The sequence below is a fragment of the Somniosus microcephalus genome, unplaced genomic scaffold, assembly GCF_052327205.1.
Source record: "Somniosus microcephalus isolate GS21.2 unplaced genomic scaffold, FLI_Smic_1.0 unresolved_chr4, whole genome shotgun sequence".
NCBI classification, from domain to species: domain Eukaryota; kingdom Metazoa; phylum Chordata; class Chondrichthyes; order Squaliformes; family Somniosidae; genus Somniosus; species Somniosus microcephalus.
The window spans coordinates 47,507,877-47,535,120 of record NW_028225182.1 but is presented as its reverse complement, the minus strand read 5'-3'; the positions used below and the strand labels follow the sequence as shown (position 1 = coordinate 47,535,120).

General features: G+C 49.8%; 1 protein-coding gene across 3 annotated transcripts in view; it reads left to right on the top strand.

The window, feature by feature from the left end:
* Nucleotides 1-1,259: 1,259 nt before the first annotated feature.
* taf6 (TAF6 RNA polymerase II, TATA box binding protein (TBP)-associated factor) overlaps nucleotides 1,260-27,244 on the top strand; it is a 63,757-nt gene continuing 37,772 nt past the window's right edge. The window contains exons 1-2 of one of the 3 annotated variants that reach the window (XM_085977472.1): nucleotides 1,260-1,532; nucleotides 6,738-6,912. In XM_085977472.1, coding sequence (XP_085833598.1) covers nucleotides 6,757-6,912 — 156 coding nt within the window. In that variant the 5' untranslated portion in view covers nucleotides 1,260-1,532; nucleotides 6,738-6,756. The remainder of the gene's footprint in view (nucleotides 1,533-6,737; nucleotides 6,913-27,244) is intronic. The other 2 variants (XM_085977471.1, XM_085977473.1) reach the window with 2 other exon arrangements.

Here is a 27,244-nt window from a genome sequence, read left to right as displayed (position 1 = left end):
GACATTAAGAGGTAAGAGACCAAAACTGTACTCAATTGCCAATTAAAAGTGAAGCAGGTCATTATTAATTATTTATTACAGAAGCAATAAATGTATTATTATTTATTATTGATTATTGATTATTTATTACAGAAACAATGAATGTATTATTATTTATTATTGATTATTTATTATTTATTATTGATTATTTATTATTTATTACAGAAACAATAAATGTATTATTTATTATTGATAATTTATTATTGTTTATTTATTACACAAGCAATAAAGGTATTATTATTTATTATTTATTATTTATTACAGAAGCAATAAATGAATTATTTATTATTGATGATTTATTATTGATTATTTTTTACAGAAGCAATAAATGTATTATTTATTATTGATTATTTATTATTGATTATTTATTACAGAAGCAATAAATGTATGATTATTTATTATTGATTATTTATTATTGATTATTTATTACAGAAGCAATAAATGTATGATTATTTATTATTGATTATTATTGATTATTTATTACAGAAGCAATAAATATATTAATAGTTATTATTGATTATTTATTATTGATTATTTATTTTTGATTATTTATTACAGAAGCAATAAATGTATTATTATTTATTATTGATTATTTATTACAGAAGCAATAAATGTATTATTATTGATTATTTATTACAGAAGCAATAAATGTATTATTATTGCTTATTTATTACAGAAGCAATAAATGTATTATTATTTATTATTGCTTATTTATTACAGAAGCAATAAATGTATTATTATTGATTGTTTATTATTTATTATTTATTACAGAAGCAATACATGTATTATTATTTATTATTGATTATTTATTATTCTTTATTACAGAAGCAATAAATGTATTATTTATTATTGATTATTTATTACAGAAGCAATGAATGTATTATTATTTATTATTGATTATTTATTATTTATTACAGAAGCAATACATATATTATTATTTATTACAGAAGCAATAAATATTCTAAATAAACCCAAAGAAAGTTGGAGGGAAACTTTCTTGAGTGGGTCTGCGCCCCCCTGAGGCTGAACTTGGGATTGGCGGGGAAGAAAGAGACGTCGGCGTCAGGTCCTAGTTGGTAGCTAGCTGGAAAATTAAATGATAAATCGGCTTTGGAGGGCGGGGGAGGGCAGGTTTGAGTCCACAGTAGGAGGGGGTGGTTCAATGCAGCAGGAGGGGGATTTTGAACGGGTGTGGCGGAGGCGGAAGGCGATGAGGGTGTCCGGGAAGTTGGGGAAGAGGCTGCTTTGGGCTGTACACGGCTGTCAGGACCCGGCGGGCCGGAGGCCAGACAAGATGGCGGATTCTGGCGGATTGGAGGAGCGTCGGCGGCCAGCCTGAGGGAGAGAGAGAGAGAGGCTGCAAACACCCGGGGCCCGAGGCCCGAGAGAGGCGGCCGGCCGGAGGAGGAGGGTTGATCACCAGCGCAGAGAGAGAAGGGGAGGGCAGAGCCCGCTTCACCGGCCCGGGAGCCTGCTTCACCGGCCCGGCCCAGGTCAGTGGCCCCGCACTGCGAGCACAGACCGGCAGCGCTGCAGCTTGTCGGGGAGCTGCTTCTGCCCCCCTGCATTAGGGCAGGAGGAGACTTCTCCCCCCACCGACCGCTCACTGGGGCACTCACTGGCTCACTTACTGCTTTTCCCTCTCTATCTATCTATCTATCTGTGTCTCTCTATCTATCTGTGTCTCTGCCTCCTATCTATCTGTGTCTCTCTCTCTATCTATCTGTGTCTCTGCCTCCTATCTATCTGTGTCTCTCTATCTATCTGTGTCTCTGCCTCCTATCTATCTATCTGTGTCTCTCTATCTGTGTGTCTCTCTATCTATCTATCTGTGTCTCTCTATCTGTGTGTCTCTCTCTCTATCTATCTATCTATCTGTGCCTCTGCCTCCTATCTATCTGTGTCTCTATCTATCAGTGTCTCTGCCTCCTATCTATCTATCTGTGTCTCTGTCTCTATCTCTCTATCTATCTGTGTATCTCTGTCTCTATCTATCTATCTACTATCTATCTATCTCTTTCTCTTTCTCTGTCTCTCTCTTTCTCTCTAGCACTCTGTCTATCCCTATCTTTCGCTATCTTGAGTCAGAAGGTTGTGGGTTCAAGTCCCCACTCCACAGATTTAAAATTGCACACTGACACTCCCAGGTTAACGCCGAGGGAGTTCCACGCCGTCGGAGGGGCAGTACTGAGGGAGCGCCGCGCTGTTGGAGGGGCAGTACTGAGGGAGGGCCGCACTGTCGGAGGGGCAGTACTGAGGGAGCGCCGCACTGTCGGAGGGGCAGTACTGAGGGAGGGCCGTGCCGTCGGAGGGGCAGTACTGAGGGAGCGCCGCGCCGTCGGAGGGGCAGTACTGAGGGAGGGCCGTGCCGTCGGAGGGGCAGTACTGAGGGAGCGCCGCGCCGTCGGAGGGGCAGTACTGAGGGAGCACCGCACTGTCGGAGGGGTAGTACTGAGGGAGCGCAGTACTGAGGGAGCGCTGCACTGTCGGAGGGGCAGTACTGAGGGAGCGCTGCACTGTCGGAGGGGCAGTACTGAGGGAGTTCCACGCCGTCGGAGGGGCAGTACTGAGGGAGGGCCGCACTGTCGGAGGGGCAGTACTGAGGGAGCGCCGCGCTGTCGGAGGGGCAGTACTGAGGGAGCGCCGCACTGTCGGAGGGGCAGTACTGAGGGAGCACCGCACTGTCGGAGGGGCAGTACTGAGGGAGGGCAGTACTGAGGGAGGGCCGCACTGTCGGAGGGGCAGTACTGAGGGAGCGCCGCGCTGTCGGAGGGGCGGTACTGAGGGAGCGCCGCGCTGTCGGAGGGGCAGTACTGAGGGAGCGCCGCGCTGTCGGAGGGGCAGTACTGAGGGAGGGCCGCACTGTCGGAGGGGCAGCACTGATGGAGCGCCGCACTGTCGGAGGGTCAGCACTGAGGGAGCGCCGCACTGTCGGAGGGTCAGTACTGAGGGAGCGCCGCACTGTCGGAGGGGCAGTACTGAGGGAGCACCGCACTGTCGGAGGGTCAGTACTGAGGGAGCGCCGCACTGTCGGAGGGTCAGTACTGAGGGAGCGCCGCACTGTCGGAGGGTCAGTACTGAGGGAGCGCCGCACTGTCGGAGGGTCAGTACTGAGGGAGCGCCGCACTGTCGGAGGGGCAGTACTGAGGGAGAGCTGCACTGTCGGAGGGGCCGTCTTTCGGATGAGACATTAAACTGATACCCCCGTCTGCTCCCTCTCTCTCTCTCTCTCTCTCTCTCTCTCTCTCTCTCTATCAAATCCCATGGTATTATTGGAAGAAAAGTAGGGGAGTTATCCCAGGTGTCCTGGCGCCAATTTTTATCCGTCAATCAATATCACTAAAAAGCAAATGATCTGATCATTATCACATTACTGGTTGTGGGAGCTTGCTGTGCGCAAAATTGGCTGCCGCATTTCCCACATTACAACAGTGACTACCCTTCAAAAGTACTTCATTGGCTGTAAAGCACTTTGGGACGTCCGGTGGTTGTGAAAGGTGCTGGAGAAATGCAAGTCTTTTTTCTTTCCAGTAACACAGGCGACTGAATGAGCAGCTCCAGCTATGAGTGGCATCATGTCCCTAAGACAAGGGGCACTATCCTCTTTGTATGTATGTATGTATGTATGTATGTATGAAACGCGGCAGCCAATCTGCGCACAGCAAGCTCCCACAAACAGCAATGCGATAATGACCCAGATCGTCTGTTGATTGAGGGATAAATATTGGCCCCAGGACACCGGGGAGAACTCCCCCCTGCTCTTCTTCGCAATAGTGGCCGCGGGATCTTTTGCGTCCACCTGAGAGGGCAGATGGGGGCCTCGGCTTAACGTCTCATCCCGCAAGACAAAAGATGTTTTTACCCTTTTTTTAAAAAGTTTTAAAATTCAAATGGACTCTCAGATGTTAGCCTAAAAACCCTTCCTTTCGCGGAGCGCTGCAGGGTGAGTGTGTAAGTGCTGAAGTAACTTGTTTCGCGGTGCAATTGTTCAGTCGTAGAGGCTTGTGTCGCAGAAGGGTCCTGTCCGCGCCGGCCGACAAAGAGCGATCCAGCCTAATGTGCTTTGAGGCGCCTGAAAGCACTGGAGAGGTACCACCAACGCTGCCTCCACAAGATCCTGCAAATCCATTGGCAGGATAGGCGCACCAACGTCGGTGTTCTCGCTCAGGCCAACATCCCCAGCATCGAAGCTTTGACCGCGCTCGATCAGCTCCGAAGGACGGGTCACATTGTCCGCATGCCCGATACGAGACTCCCAAAACAAGTGCTCTACTCGGAGCTCCGGCACGGCAAGAGAGCCCCAGGTGGGCAGAGGAAACGCTTCAAGGACACCCTCAAAGCCTCCTTGAGAAAGTGTAACATCCCCACCGACACCTGGGAATCCCTGGCCCGAGAGCATTCAAAGTGGAGGCGAAGCATCCGGGAAGGCGCCGAACGCCTCGAGTCTCTCCGCCGGGAGCAAACGGAAGCCAAGCGCAGGCAGCGCAAGGAGCGCACGTCAACCCAAGCACCCCACCCACCCGCCCCTTCAACCACCGTCTGCCCCACCTGTGACAGAGACTGTAGGTCCCGCATTGGACTCATCAGTCACCTGAGAACTCCGTTTTAGTGTGGAAGCAAGTCATCCTCGGTTCCGAGGGACTGCCTAAGAAGAAGATCCAGCTTAATCACACTTTCCAGCTCTTGGTCCGTAGCCCTGCAGGTTTCGGCACTATATCCAAGTACTTTTTAAATGCGATGAGGGTTTCTGCCTCTCCCACCCTTTCAGGCAGTGAGTTCCAGACCCCCACCACCCTCTGGGTGAAAGAAGTTCTCCTCAACACCCCTCTAATCCTTCTCCCAATTACTTTAAATCTATGCCCCCCTGGTTATTGGCCTCTCTGCTAAGGGAAATAGGTCCTTCCTGTCCACTCTATCTCGTAATTTGTCTGTGTTGAATAGGTTTGTATAAATGCTATAAATGGGCTAACAATATGAGCAATATGTTTCTCTCCGAAGTCACGTCTGTCATAGCATTGATGGCTGTTGTGTACTGTTCGGTGCGGGTCGATATTGATTCCTGTAAATACTAAGATTGTAGTGTGAATTTGTATCGTGTTCTCTCCTTGCTAACTAATGGCGGGGAAGAAAAACGGGAGCCAGCTTTGCAACTCGATAGCGGGATGTGTGTGTTCAGAATAAGGCTGAGTGGGTTGGAGGAGTCTTCATTTTTGTTTGCTTAACTGAGCTCTTGCTGGCCTGAACCTATATTGTGCTGCAGATTGTTGTTCTGGCTGTTTGGGAATCCCCGTTTGTGAAAGGCTGTAATCGAAGCCCCTTGACTCTTCAGTCTGCTCCTGCTTGCGGCGAGGACTAGTTCAGGTGAGGTTGGAATACAGTAGCGTGCCATTGCCACTGACTGCACCCCATAAAGCCCGCCGCGGGGGGGGGGGTGCCGTTAGCCTGTGGCAAAACAGCAAAATTATTGTTTCACTCCGACCTCTCCTCTAATCTGGGTAAGCAAAGAAGTTGTTCTCGAATTTTCTCTCGACAAACCTCTCCTCTGTCCCTCCCTCCCCTCGACTTTCTCCCTCTGCCGAAGGCACTGACTCTTGCTGGAGTCTTTCGTGAGTGACCGCAGCCCCCCACTACCTTACCCAGAGCTTGGTGAGAATGTGGAACTGGCGAGTAAGTCTCTGCACCCTCTCCAAGGCCTTGTGGTGAAGGTACTCCTGCAGTGCCCCTGGATCTTTGGAATGGTACCGGGGATGAGGGACTTCAGTTACGTGGAGAGACTGGAGAAGCTCGGGATTGTTCTCCTTGGAGCAGAGAAGGTTAAGGGGAGATTGACCAGAATGGTACCAGGGATGAGGGACTTCAGTTACATGGAGAGACTGGAGAAGCTGGGGTTGTTCTCCTTAGAGCAAAGAAGGTTAAGGGGAGATTGACCAGAATGGTACCGGGGATGAGGGACTTCAGTGATGTGGAGAGACTGGAGAAGCTGGGATTGTTCTCCTTCGAGTAGAGAAGGTTAAGGGGAGATTGACCAGAATGGTACCAGGGATGAGGGACTTCAGTTACGTGGAGAGACTGGAGAAGCTGGGGTTGTTCTCCTTAGAGCAGAGAAGGTTAAGGGGAGATTTAATAGAGGTGTTCAAAATCATGAGGGCCTTTGATAGAGTAAATAAGGAGAAAGTGTTTCCACTGGCAGGAGGGTCGAGAACCAGAGAACCTGCAGAAACCTTGGATTTAAGATGATTGGCCAAAGGACCAGAGGCGAGAATTTGTTTTCACACAGTGATGCGTTATGATCTGGAACGCGCTGCCTGAAAGCGCGGTGGAAGCAGATTCAATAGTACTGTAATTTTCAAAAGAGCCAAATATTCAGGGCTAGGGGGAAAGAGCAGGGTGAGTGGGACTAATTGGAGAGCTCTTTCAAGGAGGCGCAATAGGCGGAATGGCTGCCTCCTGTGATGTGTGTTTCAATGGAAGTTGTCACCTTGTTTGAATTACCCACCTCCAGCCGACATGAGGAGCTTGCCTTTATTATTCGGTGTGCTTCGTAATTGGGACTTTGCTCGTTTGTGGGTTGCCAAAGGAAACCGAACTGGACTCTGCCGAGAGCTGGGCACTGGGCAGTGTGGAGGGATGGCTTGGTCGCTCGTACGTGGCTTGTGTTTCATTTCCCCTGTGGGTTTTTTTCTTGTAAATCTCTGCAGAGTATGATGGGAGGTTAGCATGGCGGAGGAGAAGAAGCTGAAGATCAGCAACACGCTGCTCCCCACGGAGTCCATGAAAGTGATTGCTGAATCCGTCGGGATCGCCCAGCTTTCCGAAGAAACCTGTCAAGGCCTGACCGAGGAGGTCAGCTACAGGATCAAGGAGCTGGCACAGGTAAACCTGCATTGATACTCGTGTCCTATTACCGGTAAGCGCGCACTCGACAAGAGGGCATGAAATCCCTTTAGAACAAAGACCCTTCCTGTTGCCTGGAAATTTAACGTGCGAAAAAACAGCAACCTGTGAAATCAAATACTGCGAGAATTTGTGCAGTACCTCCTTGCTGTACGTGCTGTCTTGTGTCTTACTCCCCTGCATTTACCTGTAGTCCTGTGTCTCATTCCCCTGCATTTACTTGTCCTGTGTCTGTCTTGTCTCCTGTATTTACGCCCACTCCTGTGTGTCTCTCTCCTGTATTTACGCCCAGCCCTGTGTCTCCTGTATTTACCTGTCCTGTCTCTCTCTCTCTCCCCTGTATTTACTTGTCCTCTGTCTCTCTCCCCTGTATTTACTTGTCCTCTGTCTCTCTCTCCTGTATTTACTTGTCCTCTGTCTCTCTCTCTCCTGTATTTACTTGTCCTCTGTCTCTCTCTCTCCTGTATTTACTTGTCCTCTGTCTCTCTCTCTCCTGTATTTACCTGTCCTGTCTCTCTCTCTCTCCCCTGTATTTACTTGTCCTCTGTCTCTCTCTCCTGTATTTACTTGTCCTCTGTCTCTCTCTCCTGTATTTACTTGTGCTCTGTCTCTCTCCTGTATTTACTTGTCCTCTGTCTCTCTCTCCTGTATTTACTTGTCCTCTGTCTCTCTCCTGTATTTACTTGTCCTCTGTCTCTCTCTCCTGTATTTACTTGTCCTCTGTCTCTCTCTCCTGTATTTACTTGTCCTCTGTCTCTCTCCTGTATTTACTTGTCCTCTGTCTCTCTCCTGTATTTACTTGTCCTCTGTCTCTCTCCTGTATTTACTTGTCCTCTGTCTCTCTCTCCTGTATTTACTTGTCCTCTGTCTCTCTCTCCTGTATTTACTTGTCCTCTGTCTCTCTCTCCTGTATTTACTTCTCCTCTCTCTCTCTCCTGTATTTACTTGTCCTCTGTCTCTCTCTCCTGTATTTACTTGTCCTCTGTCTCTCTCCTGTATTTACTTGTCCTCTGTCTCTCTCTCCTGTATTTACTTGTCCTCTGTCTCTCTCCTGTATTTACTTGTCCTCTGTCTCTCTCTCCTGTATTTACTTGTCCTCTGTCTCTCTCTCCTGTATTTACTTGTCCTCTGTCTCTCTCCTGTATTTACTTGTCCTCTGTCTCTCTCTCCTGTATTTACTTGTCCTCTGTCTCTCTCCTGTATTTACTTGTCCTCTGTCTCTCTCTCCTGTATTTACTTGTCCTCTGTCTCTCTCCTGTATTTACTTGTCCTCTGTCTCTCTCTCCTGTATTTACTTGTCCTCTGTCTCTCTCCTGTATTTACTTGTCCTCTGTCTCTCTCTCCTGTATTTACTTGTCCTCTGTCTCTCTCCTGTATTTACTTGTCCTCTGTCTCTCTCTCCTGTATTTACTTGTCCTCTGTCTCTCTCCTGTATTTACTTGTCCTCTGTCTCTCTCTCCTGTATTTACTTGTCCTCTGTCTCTCTCTCCTGTATTTACTTGTCCTCTGTCTCTCTCTCCTGTATTTACTTGTCCTCTGTCTCTCTCTCCTGTATTTACTTGTCCTCTGTCTCTCTCTCCTGTATTTACTTGTCCTCTGTCTCTCTCTCCTGTATTTACTTGTCCTCTGTCTCTCTCTCCTGTATTTACTTGTCCTCTGTCTCTCTCTCCTGTATTTACTTGTCCTGTCTCTCTCTCTCTCCTGTATTTACTTGTCCTGTCTCTCTCTCTCTCTCCTGTATTTACTTGTCCTGTCTCTCTCTCTCCTGTATTTACTTGTCCTCTGTCTCTCTCTCCTGTATTTACTTGTCCTCTGTCTCTCTCTCCTGTATTTACTTGTCCTCTGTCTCTCTCTCCTGTATTTACTTGTCCTCTGTCTCTCTCTCCTGTATTTACTTGTCCTCTGTCTCTCTCTCCTGTATTTACTTGTCCTGTCTCTCTCTCTCCTGTATTTACTTGTCCTGTCTCTCTCTCTCTCTCTCTCTCTCTCCTGTATTTACTTGTCCTGTCTCTCTCTCTCTCTCTCTCTCTCCTGTATTTACTTGTCTTGTGTCTCTCTCTCCTGTATTTACTTGTCCTGTGTCTCTCTCTCCTGTATTTACTTGTCCTGTCTCTCTCTCTCCTGTATTTACCCGCAGTCCTGTGTCTCTCCTGTATTTACTTGTCCTGTGTCTCTCTCTCCTGTATTTACTTGTCCTGTGTCTCTCTCTCCTGTATTTACTTGTCCTGTGTCTCTCTCTCTCCTGTATTTACTTGTCCTGTGTCTCTCTCTCTCCTGTATTTACTTGTCCTCTGTCTCTCTCTCCTGTATTTACTTGTCCTGTGTCTCTCTCTCCTGTATTTACTTGTCCTGTGTCTCTCTCTCTCCTGTATTTACTTGTCCTGTCTCTCTCTCTCCTGTATTTACGCGCAGTCCTGTGTCTCTCTCTCTCCTGTATTTACTTGTCCTGTCTCTCTCTCTCCTGTATTTACGCGCAGTCCTGTCTCTCTCCTGTATTTACCCGCAGTCCTGTGTCTCTCTCTCGTATTTACGCGCAGTCCTGTCTCTCTCTCGTATTTACGCGCAGTCCTGTGTCTCGTATTTACGCGCAGTCCTGTGTCTCTCTTGTATTTACGCGCAGTCCTGTGTCTTTCTGCTGTATTTACGCGCAGCCCTGTCTCTCTCCTGTATTTACCCGCAGCCCTGTCTCTCTCCTGTATTTACCCGCAGTCCTGTGTCTCTCTCTCGTATTTACGCGCAGTCCTGTCTCTCTCTCGTATTTACGCGCAGTCCTGTCTCTCTCTCGTAGTTACGCGCAGTCCTGTGTCTCTCCTGTATTTACGCGCAGTCCTGTGTCTCTCTCGTATTTACGCGCAGTCCTGTCTCTCTCTCGTATTTACGCGCAGTCCTGTCTCTCTCTCGTATTTACGCGCAGTCCTGTCTCTCTCTCGTATTTACGCGCAGTCCTGTCTCTCGTATTTACGCGCAGTCCTGTCTCTCGTATTTACGCGCAGTCCTGTCTCTCTCGTATTTACGCGCAGTCCTGTGTCTCGTATTTACGCGCAGTCCTGTCTCTCGTATTTACGCGCAGTCCTCTGTCTCTCTCCTGTATTTACGCGCAGTCCTGTCTCTCCTGTATTTACGCGCAGTCCTGTCTCTCTCTCGTATTTACGCGCAGTCCTGTCTCTCTCCTGTATTTACCCGCAGTCCTGTGTCTCTCTTGTATTTACCCGCAGTCCTGTGTCTCTCTTGTATTTACCCGCAGTCCTGTCTCTCTCCTGTATTTATGCGCAGTCCTGTCTCTCTCCTGTATTTACACGCAGTCCTCTGTCTCTCTCCTGTATTTACCCGCAGTCCTCTGTCTCTCTCCTGTATTTACCCGCAGTCCTCTGTCTCTCTCCTGTATTTACGCGCAGTCCTCTGTCTCTCTCCTGTATTTACGCGCAGTCCTCTGTCTCTCTCCTGTATTTACACTCAGTCCTCTGTCTCTCTCCTGTATTTACCCGCAGTCCTCTGTCTCTCTCCTGTATTTACCCGCAGTCCTCTGTCTCTCTCCTGTATTTACGCGCAGTCCTCTGTCTCTCTCCTGTATTTACCCGCAGTCCTCTGTCTCTCTCCTGTATTTACCCGCAGTCCTCTGTCTCTCTCCTGTATTTACGCGCAGTCCTGTGTCTCTCTCCTGTATTTACGCGCAGTCCTCTGTCTCTCTCCTGTATTTACCCGCAGTCCTCTGTCTCTCTCCTGTATTTACCCGCAGTCCTCTGTCTCTCTCCTGTATTTACCCGCAGTCCTCTGTCTCTCTCCTGTATTTACCCGCAGTCCTCTGTCTCTCTCCTGTATTTACCCGCAGTCCTCTGTCTCTCTCCTGTATTTACCCGCAGTCCTCTGTCTCTCTCTTGTATTTACGCGCAGTCCTCTGTCTCTCTCCTGTATTTACGCGCAGTCCTCTGTCTCTCTCCTGTATTTACCCGCAGTCCTCTGTCTCTCTCCTGTATTTACGCGCAGTCCTCTGTCTCTCTCCTGTATTTACGCGCAGTCCTCTGTCTCTCTCCTGTATTTACACGCAGTCCTCTGTCTCTCTCCTGTATTTACCCGCAGTCCTCTGTCTCTCTCCTGTATTTACCCGCAGTCCTCTGTCTCTCTCCTGTATTTACGCGCAGTCCTCTGTCTCTCTCCTGTATTTACGCGCAGTCCTCTGTCTCTCTCCTGTATTTACGCGCAGTCCTCTGTCTCTCTCCTGTATTTACGCGCAGTCCTCTGTCTCTCTCCTGTATTTACGCGCAGTCCTCTGTCTCTCTCCTGTATTTACCCGCAGTCCTCTGTCTCTCTCCTGTATTTACGCGCAGTCCTCTGTCTCTCTCCTGTATTTACGCGCAGTCCTCTGTCTCTCTCCTGTATTTACACGCAGTCCTCTGTCTCTCTCCTGTATTTACGCGCAGTCCTCTGTCTCTCTCCTGTATTTACCCGCAGTCCTCTGTCTCTCTCCTGTATTTACCCGCAGTCCTCTGTCTCTCTCCTGTATTTACCCGCAGTCCTCTGTCTCTCTCCTGTATTTACCCGCAGTCCTCTGTCTCTCTCCTGTATTTACCCGCAGTCCTCTGTCTCTCTCCTGTATTTACACGCAGTCCTGTCTCTCTCCTGTATTTACACACAGTCCTCTGTCTCTCTCCTGTATTTACACGCAGTCCTGTCTCTCTCCTGTATTTACCCGCAGTCCTCTGTCTCTCTCCTGTATTTACGCGCAGTCCTGTCTCTCTCCTGTATTTACACACAGTCCTCTGTCTCTCTCCTGTATTTACGCGCAGTCCTCTGTCTCTCTCCTGTATTTACCCGCAGTCCTCTGTCTCTCTCCTGTATTTACGCGCAGTCCTCTGTCTCTCTCCTGTATTTACCCGCAGTCCTCTGTCTCTCTCCAGTATTTACCCGCAGTCCTCTGTCTCTCTCCTGTATTTACCCGCAGTCCTCTGTCTCTCTCCTGTATTTACCCGCAGTCCTCTGTCTCTCTCCTGTATTTACGCGCAGTCCTCTGTCTCTCTCCTGTATTTACGCGCAGTCCTCTGTCTCTCTCCTGTATTTACGCGCAGTCCTCTGTCTCTCTCCTGTATTTACGCGCAGTCCTCTGTCTCTCTCCTGTATTTACGCGCAGTCCTCTGTCTCTCTCTTGTATTTACGCGCAGTCCTCTGTCTCTCTCCTGTATTTACGCGCAGTCCTCTGTCTCTCTCCTGTATTTACGCGCAGTCCTCTGTCTCTCTCCTGTATTTACCCGCAGTCCTCTGTCTCTCTCCTGTATTTACCCGCAGTCCTCTGTCTCTCTCCTGTATTTACACACAGTCCTCTGTCTCTCTCTTGTATTTACGCGCAGTCCTCTGTCTCTCTCCTGTATTTACGCGCAGTCCTCTGTCTCTCTCCTGTATTTACGCGCAGTCCTGTCTCTCTCCTGTATTTACGCGCAGTCCTCTGTCTCTCTCTTGTATTTACGCGCAGTCCTCTGTCTCTCTCCTGTATTTACCCGCAGTCCTCTGTCTCTCTCCTGTATTTACCCGCAGTCCTCTGTCTCTCTCCTGTATTTACGCGCAGTCCTCTGTCTCTCTCCTGTATTTACCCGCAGTCCTCTGTCTCTCTCCTGTATTTACCCGCAGTCCTCTGTCTCTCTCCTGTATTTACGCGCAGTCCTCTGTCTCTCTCCTGTATTTACGCGCAGTCCTCTGTCTCTCTCCTGTATTTACGCGCAGTCCTCTGTCTCTCTCCTGTATTTACGCGCAGTCCTCTGTCTCTCGCCTGTATTTACGCGCAGTCCTCTGTCTCTCTCCTGTATTTACGCGCAGTCCTCTGTCTCTCTCCTGTATTTACGCGCAGTCCTCTGTCTCTCTCCTGTATTTACGCGCAGTCCTCTGTCTCTCTCCTGTATTTACGCGCAGTCCTCTGTCTCTCGCCTGTATTTACGCGCAGTCCTCTGTCTCTCTCCTGTATTTACGCGCAGTCCTCTGTCTCTCTCCTGTATTTACGCGCACTCCTCTGTCTCTCTCCTGTATTTACCCGCAGTCCTCTGTCTCTCTCCTGTATTTACGCGCAGTCCTCTGTCTCTCGCCTGTATTTACGCGCAATCCTCTGTCTCTCTCCTGTATTTACGCGCAGTCCTCTGTCTCTCTCCTGTATTTACGCGCAGTCCTCTGTCTCTCTCCTGTATTTACGCGCAGTCCTCTGTCTCTCTCCTGTATTTACCCGCAGTCCTCTGTCTCTCTCCTGTATTTACGCGCAGTCCTCTGTCTCTCGCCTGTATTTACGCGCAATCCTCTGTCTCTCTCCTGTATTTACCCGCAGTCCTCTGTCTCTCTCCTGTATTTACACGCAGTCCTCTGTCTCTCTCCTGTATTTACGCGCAGTCCTCTGTCTCTCTCCTGTATTTACCCGCAGTCCTCTGTCTCTCTCCTGTATTTACGCGCAGTCCTCTGTCTCTCGCCTGTATTTACGCGCAGTCCTCTGTCTCTCTCCTGTATTTACCCGCAGTCCTCTGTCTCTCTCCTGTATTTACGTGCAGTCCTCTGTCTCTCTCCTGTATTTACGCGCAGTCCTCTGTCTCTGTCCTGTATTTACGCGCAGTCCTCTGTCTCTCTCCTGTATTTACCCGCAGTCCTCTGTCTCTCTCCTGTATTTACACGCAGTCCTCTGTCTCTCGCCTGTATTTACACGCAGTCCTCTGTCTCTCTCCTGTATTTACGCGCAGTCCTCTGTCTCTGTCCTGTATTTACGCGCAGTCCTCTGTCTCTCTCCTGTATTTACCCGCAGTCCTCTGTCTCTCTCCTGTATTTACGCGCAGTCCTCTGTCTCTCTCCTGTATTTACACGCAGTCCTCTGTCTCTCTCCTGTATTTACCCGCAGTCCTCTGTCTCTCTCCTGTATTTACGCGCAGTCCTCTGTCTCTCTCCTGTATTTACCCGCAGTCCTCTGTCTCTCTCCTGTATTTACCCGCAGTCCTCTGTCTCTCTCCTGTATTTACGCGCAGTCCTCTGTCTCTCTCCTGTATTTACGCGCAGTCCTCTGTCTCTCTCCTGTATTTACGCGCAGTCCTCTGTCTCTCTCCTGTATTTACCCGCAGTCCTCTGTCTCTCTCCTGTATTTACGCGCAGTCCTCTGTCTCTCGCCTGTATTTACGCGCAGTCCTCTGTCTCTCTCCTGTATTTACCCGCAGTCCTCTGTCTCTCTCCTGTATTTACCCGCAGTCCTCTGTCTCTCTCTTGTATTTACCCGCAGTCCTCTGTCTCTCTCCTGTATTTACCCGCAGTCCTCTGTCTCTCTCCTGTATTTACGCGCAGTCCTCTCTCTCTCTTGTATTTACGCGCAGTCTTCTGTCTCTCTCCTGTATTTACACACAGTCCTCTGTCTCTCCTGTATTTACCCGCAGTCCTCTGTCTCTCTCCTGTATTTACGCGCAGTCCTCTGTCTCTCGCCTGTATTTACGCGCAGTCCTCTGTCTCTCTCCTGTATTTACCCGCAGTCCTCTGTCTCTCGCCTGTATTTACCCGCAGTCCTCTGTCTCTCTCTGTATTTACGCGCAGTCCTCTGTCTCTCTCTTGTATTTACGCGCAGTCCTCTGTCTCTCTCTTGTATTTACCCGCAGTCCTCTGTCTCTCTCCTGTATTTACGTGCAGTCCTCTGTCTCTCTCTTGTATTTACCCGCAGTCCTCTGTCTCTCTCTTGTATTTACGTGCAGTCCTCTGTCTCTCTCTTGTATTTACCCGCAGTCCTCTGTCTCTCTCTTGTATTTACGTGCAGTCCTCTGTCTCTCTCTTGTATTTACCCGCAGTCCTCTGTCTCTCTCTTGTATTTACGTGCAGTCCTCTGTCTCTCTCCTGTATTTACGCGCAGTCCTCTGTCTCTCTCCTGTATTTACGCGCAGTCCTCTGTCTCTCTCCTGTATTTACGCGCAGTCCTCTGTCTCTCGCCTGTATTTACCCTCAGTCCTCTGTCTCTCTCTTGTATTTACCCGCAGTCCTCTGTCTCTCTCTTGTATTTACGTGCAGTCCTCTGTCTCTCTCCTGTATTTACGCGCAGTCCTCTGTCTCTCTCCTGTATTTACGCGCAGTCCTCTGTCTCTCTCCTGTATTTACGCGCAGTCCTCTGTCTCTCTCCTGTATTTACCCGCAGTCCTCTGTCTCTCTCCTGTATTTACGCGCAGTCCTCTGTCTCTCGCCTGTATTTACGCGCAGTCCTCTGTCTCTCTCCTGTATTTACGCGCAGTCCTCTGTCCCTCGCCTGTATTTACGCGCAATCCTCTGTCTCTCTCCTGTATTTACGCGCAGTCCTCTGTCTCTCTCCTGTATTTACGCGCAGTCCTCTGTCTCTCGCCTGTATTTACGCGCAGTCCTCTGTCTCTCTCCTGTATTTACGCGCAGTCCTCTGTCTCTCTCCTGTATTTACCCGCAGTCCTCTGTCTCTCTCCTGTATTTACGTGCAGTCCTCTGTCTCTCTCCTGTATTTACGCGCAGTCCTCTGTCTCTGTCCTGTATTTACGCGCAGTCCTCTGTCTCTCTCCTGTATTTACCCGCAGTCCTCTGTCTCTGTCCTGTATTTACGCGCAGTCCTCTGTCTCTGTCCTGTATTTACGCGCAGTCCTCTGTCTCTCTCCTGTATTTACGCGCAGTCCTCTGTCTCTCTCCTGTATTTACGCGCAGTCCTCTGTCTCTCTCCTGTATTTACCCGCAGTCCTCTGTCTCTCTCCTGTATTTACGCGCAGTCCTCTGTCTCTCTCCTGTATTTACACGCAGTCCTCTGTCTCTCTCCTGTATTTACCCGCAGTCCTCTGTCTCTCTCCTGTATTTACGCGCAGTCCTCTGTCTCTCTCCTGTATTTACCCGCAGTCCTCTGTCTCTCTCCTGTATTTACGCGCAGTCCTCTGTCTCTCGCCTGTATTTACGCGCAGTCCTCTGTCTCTCTCCTGTATTTACCCGCAGTCCTCTGTCTCTCTCCTGTATTTATGCGCAGTCCTCTGTCTCTCTCCTGTATTTACCCGCAGTCCTCTGTCTCTCTCCTGTATTTACGCGCAGTCCTCTGTCTCTCTCCTGTATTTACCCGCAGTCCTCTGTCTCTCTCCTGTATTTACGCGCAGTCCTCTGTCTCTCGCCTGTATTTACGCGCAGTCCTCTGTCTCTCTCCTGTATTTACCCGCAGTCCTCTGTCTCTCTCCTGTATTTACCCGCAGTCCTCTGTCTCTCTCCTGTATTTACGCGCAGTCCTCTGTCTCTCTCCTGTATTTACGCGCAGTCCTCTGTCTCTCTCCTGTATTTACCCGCAGTCCTCTGTCTCTCTCCTGTATTTACGCGCAGTCCTCTGTCTCTCTCCTGTATTTACGCGCAGTCCTCTGTCTCTCTCCTGTATTTACACGCAGTCCTCTGTCTCTCTCCTGTATTTATGCGCAGTCCTCTGTCTCTCTCCTGTATTTACCCGCAGTCCTCTGTCTCTCTCCTGTATTTACCCGCAGTCCTCTGTCTCTCTCCTGTATTTACCCGCAGTCCTCTGTCTCTCTCCTGTATTTACCCGCAGTCCTCTGTCTCTCTCCTGTATTTACCCGCAGTCCTCTGTCTCTCTCCTGTATTTACCCGCAGTCCTCTGTCTCTCTCCTGTATTTACGCGCAGTCCTCTGTCTCTCTCCTGTATTTACCCGCAGTCCTCTGTCTCTCTCCTGTATTTACCCGCAGTCCTCTGTCTCTCTCCTGTATTTACCCGCAGTCCTCTGTCTCTCTCCTGTATTTACGCGCAGTCCTCTGTCTCTCTCCTGTATTTACGCGCAGTCCTCTGTCTCTCTCCTGTATTTACCCGCAGTCCTCTGTCTCTCTCCTGTATTTACGCGCAGTCCTCTGTCTCTCTCCTGTATTTACGCGCAGTCCTCTGTCTCTCTCCTGTATTTACGCGCAGTCCTCTGTCTCTCTCCTGTATTTACGCGCAGTCCTCTGTCTCTCTCCTGTATTTACGCGCAGTCCTCTGTCTCTCTCCTGTATTTACGCGCAGTCCTCTGTCTCTCTCCTGTATTTACGCGCAGTCCTCTGTCTCTCTCCTGTATTTACGCGCAGTCCTCTGTCTCTCTCCTGTATTTACGCGCAGTCCTCTGTCTCTCTCCTGTATTTACCCGCAGTCCTCTGTCTCTCTCCTGTATTTACGCGCAGTCCTCTGTCTCTCTCCTGTATTTACGCGCAGTCCTCTGTCTCTCGCCTGTATTACGCGCAGTCCTCTGTCTCTCTCCTGTATTTACCGCAGTCCTCTGTCTCTCTCCTGTATTTACCCGCAGTCCTCTGTCTCTCTCCTGTATTTACGCGCAGTCCTCTGTCTCTCTCCTGTATTTACGCGCAGTCCTCTGTCTCTCTCCTGTATTTACCCGCAGTCCTCTGTCTCTCTCCTGTATTTACCCGCAGTCCTCTGTCTCTCTCCTGTATTTACGCGCAGTCCTCTGTCTCTCTCCTGTATTTACCCGCAGTCCTCTGTCTCTCTCCTGTATTTACGCGCAGTCCTCTGTCTCTCTCCTGTATTTACACGCAGTCCTCTGTCTCTGTCCTGTATTTACGCGCAGTCCTCTGTCTCTCTCCTGTATTTACCCGCAGTCCTCTGTCTCTCTCCTGTATTTACGCGCAGTCCTCTGTCTCTCTCCTGTATTTACCCGCAGTCCTCTGTCTCTCTCCTGTATTTACGCGCAGTCCTCTGTCTCTCTCCTGTATTTACCCGCAGTCCTCTGTCTCTCTCCTGTATTTACCCGCAGTCCTCTGTCTCTCTCCTGTATTTACGCGCAGTCCTCTGTCTCTCTCCTGTATTTACGCGCAGTCCTCTGTCTCTCTCCTGTATTTACCGCAGTCCTCTGTCTCTCTCCTGTATTTACCCGCAGTCCTCTGTCTCTCTCCTGTATTTAAGCGCAGTCCTCTGTCTCTCTCCTGTATTTACGCGCAGTCCTCTGTCTCTCTCCTGTATTTACGCGCAGTCCTCTGTCTCTCTCCTGTATTTACCCGCAGTCCTCTGTCTCTCTCCTGTATTTACACGCAGTCCTCTGTCTCTCTCCTGTATTTACGCGCAGTCCTCTGTCTCTCTCCTGTATTTACGCGCAGTCCTCTGTCTCTCTCCTGTATTTACCCGCAGTCCTCTGTCTCTCTCCTGTATTTACGCGCAGTCCTCTGTCTCTCTCTTGTATTTACGCGCAGTCCTCTGTCTCTCTCCTGTATTTACCCGCAGTCCTCTGTCTCTCTCCTGTATTTACCCGCAGTCCTCTGTCTCTCTCCTGTATTTACGCGCAGTCCTCTGTCTCTCTCCTGTATTTACCCGCAGTCCTCTGTCTCTCTCTGTATGTACGCGCAGTCCTCTGTCTCTCTCCTGTATTTACACGCAGTCCTCTGTCTCTCTCCTTGTATTTACCCGCAGTCCTCTGTCTCTCTCTGTATTTACGTGCAGTCCTCTGTCTCTCTCTGTATTTACGCGCAGTCCTCTGTCTCTCTCTGTATTTACCCGCAGTCCTCTGTCTCTCTCCTGTATTTACGCGCAGTCCTCTGTCTCTCTCCTGTATTTACGCGCAGTCCTGTCTCTCTCTCGTATTTACGCGCAGTCCTCTGTCTCTCTCCTGTATTTACGCGCAGTCCTCTGTCTCTCTCTGTATTTACCGCAGTCCTGTCTCTCTCTCGTATTTACGCGCAGTCCTCTGTCTCTCTCTTGTATTTACCCGCAGTCCTCTGTCTCTCTCTTGTATTTACGTGCAGTCCTCTGTCTCTCTCCTGTATTTACGCGCAGTCCTCTGTCTCTCTCTCTGTATTTACGCGCAGTCCTCTGTCTCTCTCCTGTATTTACGCGCAGTCCTCTGTCTCTCTCTCGTATTTAACGCGCAGTCCTCTGTCTCTCTCCTGTATTTACGCGCAGTCCTGTCTCTCTCTTGTATTTACGCGCAGTCCTCTGTCTCTCTCCTGTATTTACGCGCAGTCCTCTGTCTCTCTCCTGTATTTACGCGCAGTCCTCTGTCTCTCTCCTGTATTTACGCGCAGTCCTCTGTCTCTCTCCTGTATTTACGCGCAGTCCTCTGTCTCTCTCCTGTATTTACGCGCAGTCCTCTGTCTCTCTCCTGTATTTACGCGCAGTCCTCTGTCTCTCTCCTGTATTTACGCGCAGTCCTCTGTCTCTCTCCTGTATTTACGCGCAGTCCTCTGTCTCTCTCCTGTATTTACGCGCAGTCCTCTGTCTCTCTCCTGTATTTACCGCAGTCCTCTGTCTCTCTCCTGTATTTACCGCAGTCCTCTGTCTCTCTCCTGTATTTACCCGCAGTCCTCTGTCTCTCTCTGTATTTACGCGCAGTCCTCTGTCTCTCTCCTGTATTTACGCGCAGTCCTCTGTCTCTCTCCTGTATTTACGCGCAGTCCTCTGTCTCTCTCCTGTATTTACACACAGTCCTCTGTCTCTCTCCTGTATTTACGCGCAGTCCTCTGTCTCTCTCCTGTATTTACACACAGTCCTCTGTCTCTCTCCTGTATTTACGCGCAGTCCTCTGTCTCTCTCCTGTATTTACCCGCAGTCCTCTGTCTCTCTCCTGTATTTACGCGCAGTCCTCTGTCTCTCTCCTGTATTTACCGCAGTCCTCTGTCTCTCTCCTGTATTTACGCGCAGTCCTCTGTCTCTCTCCTGTATTTACCCACAGTCCTCTGTCTCTCTCCTGTATTTACGCGCAGTCCTCTGTCTCTCTCCTGTATTTACCCGCAGTCCTCTGTCTCTCTCCTGTATTTACGCGCAGTCCTCTGTCTCTCTCCTGTATTTACGCGCAGTCCTCTGTCTCTCTCCTGTATTTACGCGCAGTCCTCTGTCTCTCTCCTGTTTACGCGCAGTCCTCTGTCTCTCTCCTGTATTTACCGCGCAGTCCTCTGTCTCTCTCCTGTATTTACCGCAGTCCTCTGTCTCTCTCTTGTATTTACGCGCAGTCCTCTGTCTCTCTCTTGTATTTACCCGCAGTCCTCTGTCTCTCTCTTGTATTTACGTGCAGTCCTCTGTCTCTCTCCTGTATTTTACGCGCAGTCCTCTGTCTCTCTCCTGTATTACGCGCAGTCCTCTGTCTCTCTCCTGTATTTACGCGCAGTCCTCTGTCTCTCCTTATTTACGCGCAGTCCTCTCTGTCTCTCTCCTGTATTTACGCGCAGTCCTCTGTCTCTCTCCTGTATTTACGCGCAGTCCTCTGTCTCTCTCCTGTATTTACGTGCAGTCCTCTGTCTCTCTCTTGTATTTACGTGCAGTCCTCTGTCTCTCTCCTGTATTTACGCGCAGTCCTCTGTCTCTCTCTTGTATTTACGTGCAGTCCTCTGTCTCTCTCCTGTATTTACGCGCAGTCCTCTGCCTCTCTCCTGTATTTACGCGCAGTCCTCTGTCTCTCTCTTGTATTTACGCGCAGTCCTCTGTCTCTCTCCTGTATTTACGCGCAGTCCTCTGTCTCTCTCCTGTATTTACGCGCAGTCCTCTGTCTCTCTCCTGTATTTACCCGCAGTCCTCTGTCTCTCTCCTGTATTTACCCGCAGTCCTCTGTCTCTCTCCTGTATTTACCCGCAGTCCTCTGTCTCTCTCCTGTATTTACGCGCAGTCCTCTGTCTCTCTCCTGTATTTACCCGCAGTCCTCTGTCTCTCTCCTGTATTTACCCGCAGTCCTCTGTCTCTCTCCTGTATTTACCCGCAGTCCTGTCTCTCTCCTGTATTTACCCGCAGTCCTCTGTCTCTCTCTTGTATTTACGCGCAGTCCTCTGTCTCTCTCCTGTATTTACGCGCAGTCCTCTGTCTCTCTCCTGTATTTACCCGCAGTCCTCTGTCTCTCTCCTGTATTTACGCGCAGTCCTCTGTCTCTCTCCTGTATTTACCCGCAGTCCTCTGTCTCTCTCCTGTATTTACCCGCAGTCCTCTGTCTCTCTCCTGTATTTACCCGCAGTCCTCTGTCTCTCTCCTGTATTTACCCGCAGTCCTCTGTCTCTCTCCTGTATTTACCCGCAGTCCTCTGTCTCTCTCCTGTATTTACCCGCAGTCCTCTGTCTCTCTCCTGTATTTACGCGCAGTCCTCTGTCTCTCTCCTGTATTTACGCGCAGTCCTCTGTCTCTCGCCTGTATTTACCCGCAGTCCTCTGTCTCTCTCCTGTATTTACGCGCAGTCCTCTGTCTCTCTCCTGTATTTACCCGCAGTCCTCTGTCTCTCTCCTGTATTTACGCGCAGTCCTCTGTCTCTCTCCTGTATTTACGCGCAGTCCTCTGTCTCTCTCCTGTATTTACGCGCAGTCCTCTGTCTCTCTCCTGTATTTACGCGCAGTCCTCTGTCTCTCGCCTGTATTTACGCGCAGTCCTCTGTCTCTCTCCTGTATTTCCCCGCAGTCCTCTGTCTCTCTCCTGTATTTACGCGCAGTCCTCTGTCTCTCTCCTGTATTTACACACAGTCCTCTGTCTCTCTCCTGTATTTACGCGCAGTCCTCTGTCTCTCTCCTGTATTTATGCGCAGTCCTCTGTCTCTCTCCTGTATTTACGCGCAGTCCTCTGTCTCTCTCCTGTATTTACCCGCAGTCCTCTGTCTCTCTCCTGTATTTATGCGCAGTCCTCTGTCTCTCTCCTGTATTTACCCGCAGTCCTCTGTCTCTCTCCTGTATTTACGCGCAGTCCTCTGTCTCTCTCCTGTATTTACGCGCAGTCCTCTGTCTCTCTCCTGTATTTACGCGCAGTCCTCTGTCTCTCTCCTGTATTTACGCGCAGTCCTCTGTCTCTCTCTTGTATTTACGTGCAGTCCTCTGTCTCTCTCTTGTATTTACGCGCAGTCCTCTGTCTCTCTCCTGTATTTACGCGCAGTCCTCTGTCTCTCTCCTGTATTTACGCGCAGTCCTCTGTCTCTCTCCTGTATTTACCCGCAGTCCTCTGTCTCTCTCCTGTATTTACGCGCAGTCCTGTGTCTCTCGCCTGTATTTACGCGCAGTCCTCTGTCTCTCTCCTGTATTTACGCGCAGTCCTCTGTCTCTCTCCTGTATTTACGCGCAGTCCTCTGTCTCTCTCCTGTATTTACGCGCAGTCCTCTGTCTCTCTCCTGTATTTACGCGCAGTCCTGTGTCTCTCTCCTGTATTTACCCGCAGTCCTCTGTCTCTCGCCTGTATTTACGCGCAGTCCTCTGTCTCTCTCCTGTATTTACGCGCAGTCCTCTGTCTCTCTCCTGTATTTACCCGCAGTCCTCTGTCTCTCTCCTGTATTTACGCGCAGTCCTCTGTCTCTCTCCTGTATTTACCCGCAGTCCTCTGTCTCTCTCCTGTATTTACCCGCAGTCCTCTGTCTCTCTCCTGTATTTACCCGCAGTCCTCTGTCTCTCTCCTGTATTTACCCGCAGTCCTCTGTCTCTCTCTTGTATTTACCCGCAGTCCTCTGTCTCTCTCTTGTATTTACACACAGTCCTCTGTCTCTCTCCTGTATTTACCCGCAGTCCTCTGTCTCTCTCCTGTATTTACGCGCAGTCCTCTGTCTCTCTCTTGTATTTACCCGCAGTCCTCTGTCTCTCTCTTGTATTTACACACAGTCCTCTGTCTCTCTCCTGTATTTACCCGCAGTCCTCTGTCTCTCTCCTGTATTTAAGCGCAGTCCTCTGTCTCTCTCCTGTATTTACGCGCAGTCCTCTGTCTCTCTCCTGTATTTACGCGCAGTCCTCTGTCTCTCTCCTGTATTTACCCGCAGTCTTCTGTCTCTCTCCTGTATTTACACACAGTCCTCTGTCTCTCTCCTGTATTTATGCGCAGTCCTCTGTCTCTCTCCTGTATTTATGCGCAGTCCTCTGTCTCTCTCCTGTATTTACCCGCAGTCCTCTGTCTCTCGCCTGTATTTACCCGCAGTCCTCTGTCTCTCTCTTGTATTTACGCGCAGTCCTCTGTCTCTCGCCTGTATTTACCCGCAGTCCTCTGTCTCTCTCTTGTATTTACCCGCAGTCCTCTGTCTCTCTCCTGTATTTACCCGCAGTCCTCTGTCTCTCTCCTGTATTTACCCGCAGTCCTCTGTCTCTCTCTTGTATTTACCCGCAGTCCTCTGTCTCTCTCTTGTATTTACACGCAGTCCTCTGTCTCTCTCCTGTATTTACCCGCAGTCCTCTGTCTCTCTCCTGTATTTACCCGCAGTCCTCTGTCTCTCTCCTGTATTTACCCGCAGTCCTCTGTCTCTCTCCTGTATTTACCCGCAGTCCTCTGTCTCTCTCCTGTATTTACGCGCAGTCCTCTGTCTCTCTCCTGTATTTACGCGCAGTCCTCTGTCTCTCTCCTGTATTTACGCGCAGTCCTCTGTCTCTCTCCTGTATTTACGCGCAGTCCTCTGTCTCTCTCCTGTATTTACGCGCAGTCCTCTGTCTCTCTCCTGTATTTACGCGCAGTCCTCTGTCTCTCTCCTGTATTTACGCGCAGTCCTCTGTCTCTCTCCTGTATTTACCCGCAGTCCTCTGTCTCTCTCCTGTATTTACCCGCAGTCCTCTGTCTCTCTCTTGTATTTACCCGCAGTCCTCTGTCTCTCTCCTGTATTTACGCGCAGTCCTCTGTCTCTCTCCTGTATTTACCCGCAGTCCTCTGTCTCTCTCCTGTATTTACCCGCAGTCCTCTGTCTCTCTCTTGTATTTACCCGCAGTCCTCTGTCTCTCTCCTGTATTTACGCGCAGTCCTCTGTCTCTCTCCTGTATTTACCCGCAGTCCTCTGTCTCTCTCCTGTATTTACCCGCAGTCCTCTGTCTCTCTCCTGTATTTACCCGCAGTCCTCTGTCTCTCTCCTGTATTTACGCGCAGTCCTCTGTCTCTCTCCTGTATTTACGCGCAGTCCTCTGTCTCTCTCTTGTATTTACACACAGTCCTCTGTCTCTCTCCTGTATTTACCCGCAGTCCTCTGTCTCTCTCCTGTATTTACGCGCAGTCCTCTGTCTCTCTCCTGTATTTACGCGCAGTCCTCTGTCTCTCTCCTGTATTTACGCGCAGTCCTCTGTCTCTCTCTTGTATTTACCCGCAGTCCTCTGTCTCTCTCCTGTATTTACCCGCAGTCCTCTGTCTCTCTCCTGTATTTACGCGCAGTCCTCTGTCTCTCTCCTGTATTTACGCGCAGTCCTCTGTCTCTCTCCTGTATTTACGCGCAGTCCTCTGTCTCTCTCCTGTATTTACGCGCAGTCGTCTGTCTCTCTCCTGTATTTACGTGCAGTCCTCTGTCTCTCTCCTGTATTTACGCGCAGTCCTCTGTCTCTCTCTTGTATTTACCCGCAGTCCTCTGTCTCTCTCTTGTATTTACCCGCAGTCCTCTGTCTCTCTCCTGTATTTACCCGCAGTCCTCTGTCTCTCTCCTGTATTTACGCGCAGTCCTCTGTCTCTCTCCTGTATTTACCCGCAGTCCTCTGTCTCTCTCCTGTATTTACGCGCAGTCCTCTGTCTCTCTCTTGTATTTATGCGCAGTCCTGTCTCTCTCCTGTATTTACGCGCAGTCCTCTGTCTCTCTCCTGTATTTACGCGCAGTCCTCTGTCTCTCTCCTGTATTTACGCGCAGTCCTCTGTCTCTCTCCTGTATTTACCCGCAGTCCTCTGTCTCTCTCCTGTATTTACCCGCAGTCCTCTGTCTCTCTCCTGTATTTACGCGCAGTCCTCTGTCTCTCTCCTGTATTTACGCGCAGTCCTCTGTCTCTCTCCTGTATTTACGCGCAGTCCTCTGTCTCTCTCTTGTATTTATGCGCAGTCCTGTCTCTCTCCTGTATTTACCCGCAGTCCTCTGTCTCTCTCCTGTATTTACGCGCAGTCCTCTGTCTCTCTCCTGTATTTACGCGCAGTCCTCTGTCTCTCTCCTGTATTTACGCGCAGTCCTCTGTCTCTCTCCTGTATTTACACGCAGTCCTCTGTCTCTCTCCTGTATTTACCCGCAGTCCTCTGTCTCTCTCCTGTATTTACGCGCAGTCCTCTGTCTCTCTCCTGTATTTACCCGCAGTCCTCTGTCTCTCTCCTGTATTTACCCGCAGTCCTCTGTCTCTCTCCTGTATTTACCCGCAGTCCTCTGTCTCTCTCCTGTATTTACCCGCAGTCCTCTGTCTCTCTCCTGTATTTACCCGCAGTCCTCTGTCTCTCTCCTGTATTTACCCGCAGTCCTCTGTCTCTCTCCTGTATTTACCCGCAGTCCTCTGTCTCTCTCCTGTATTTATGCGCAGTCCTCTGTCTCTCTCCTGTATTTACGCGCAGTCCTCTGTCTCTCTCCTGTATTTACGCGCAGTCCTCTGTCTCTCTCCTGTATTTACCCGCAGTCCTCTGTCTCTCTCCTGTATTTACCCGCAGTCCTGTGTCTCTCTCCTGTATTTACCCGCAGTCCTCTGTCTCTCTCCTGTATTTACGCGCAGTCCTCTGTCTCTCTCCTGTATTTACGCGCAGTCCTCTGTCTCTCTCTTGTATTTACGCGCAGTCCTCTGTCTCTCTCTTGTATTTACGCGCAGTCCTCTGTCTCTCTCTTGTATTTACCCGCAGTCCTCTGTCTCTCTCCTGTATTTACCCGCAGTCCTCTGTCTCTCTCTTGTATTTACGCGCAGTCCTCTGTCTCTCTCTTGTATTTACGCGCAGTCCTCTGTCTCTCTCCTGTATTTACCCGCAGTCCTCTGTCTCTCTCTTGTATTTACGCGCAGTCCTCTGTCTCTCTCTTGTATTTACCCGCAGTCCTCTGTCTCTCTCCTGTATTTACCCGCAGTCCTCTGTCTCTCTCTTGTATTTACCCGCAGTCCTCTGTCTCTCTCCTGTATTTACGCGCAGTCCTCTGTCTCTCTCCTGTATTTACGCGCAGTCCTCTGTCTCTCTCTTGTATTTACCCGCAGTCCTCTGTCTCTCTCCTGTATTTACGCGCAGTCCTCTGTCTCTCTCCTGTATTTACCCGCAGTCCTCTGTCTCTCTCTTGTATTTACCCGCAGTCCTCTGTCTCTCTCTTGTATTTACACACAGTCCTCTGTCTCTCTCCTGTATTTACCCGCAGTCCTCTGTCTCTCTCCTGTATTTACGCGCAGTCCTCTGTCTCTCTCCTGTATTTACGCGCAGTCCTCTGTCTCTCTCCTGTATTTACCCGCAGTCCTCTGTCTCTCGCCTGTATTTACCCGCAGTCCTCTGTCTCTCTCCTGTATTTACGCGCAGTCCTCTGTCTCTCTCCTGTATTTACCCGCAGTCCTCTGTCTCTCTCTTGTATTTACGCGCAGTCCTCTGTCTCTCTCTTGTATTTACGCGCAGTCCTCTGTCTCTCTCCTGTATTTACCCGCAGTCCTCTGTCTCTCTCTTGTATTTACACACAGTCCTCTGTCTCTCTCCTGTATTTACCCGCAGTCCTCTGTCTCTCTCCTGTATTTACGCGCAGTCCTCTGTCTCTCTCCTGTATTTACGCGCAGTCCTCTGTCTCTCTCCTGTATTTACCCGCAGTCCTCTGTCTCTCGCCTGTATTTACCCGCAGTCCTCTGTCTCTCTCCTGTATTTACACACAGTCCTCTGTCTCTCTCTTGTATTTACGCGCAGTCCTCTGTCTCTCTCCTGTATTTACCCGCAGTCCTCTGTCTCTCTCCTGTATTTACACACAGTCCTCTGTCTCTCTCCTGTATTTACCCGCAGTCCTCTGTCTCTCTTGTATTTACGCGCAGTCCTCTGTCTCTCTCCTGTATTTACCCGCAGTCCTCTGTCTCTCTCCTGTATTTACCCGCAGTCCTCTGTCTCTCTCCTGTATTTACCCGCAGTCCTCTGTCTCTCTCCTGTATTTACCCGCAGTCCTCTGTCTCTCTCCTGTATTTACCCGCAGTCCTCTGTCTCTCTCCTGTATTTACACACAGTCCTCTGTCTCTCTCCTGTATTTACCCGCAGTCCTCTGTCTCTCTCCTGTATTTACGCGCAGTCCTCTGTCTCTCGCCTGTATTTACCCGCAGTCCTCTGTCTCTCTCCTGTATTTACCCGCAGTCCTCTGTCTCTCTCCTGTATTTACACACAGTCCTCTGTCTCTCTCCTGTATTTACCCGCAGTCCTCTGTCTCTCTCTTGTATTTACGCGCAGTCCTCTGTCTCTCTCTTGTATTTACGCGCAGTCCTCTGTCTCTCTCCTGTATTTACGCGCAGTCCTCTGTCTCTCTCTTGTATTTACGCGCAGTCCTCTGTCTCTCTCCTGTATTTACGCGCAGTCCTCTGTCTCTCTCTTGTATTTACGCGCAGTCCTCTGTCTCTCTCCTGTATTTACCCGCAGTCCTCTGTCTCTCTCCTGTATTTACGCGCAGTCCTCTGTCTCTCTCCTGTATTTACGCGCAGTCCTCTGTCTCTCTCCTGTATTTACCCGCAGTCCTCTGTCTCTCTCTTGTATTTACGCGCA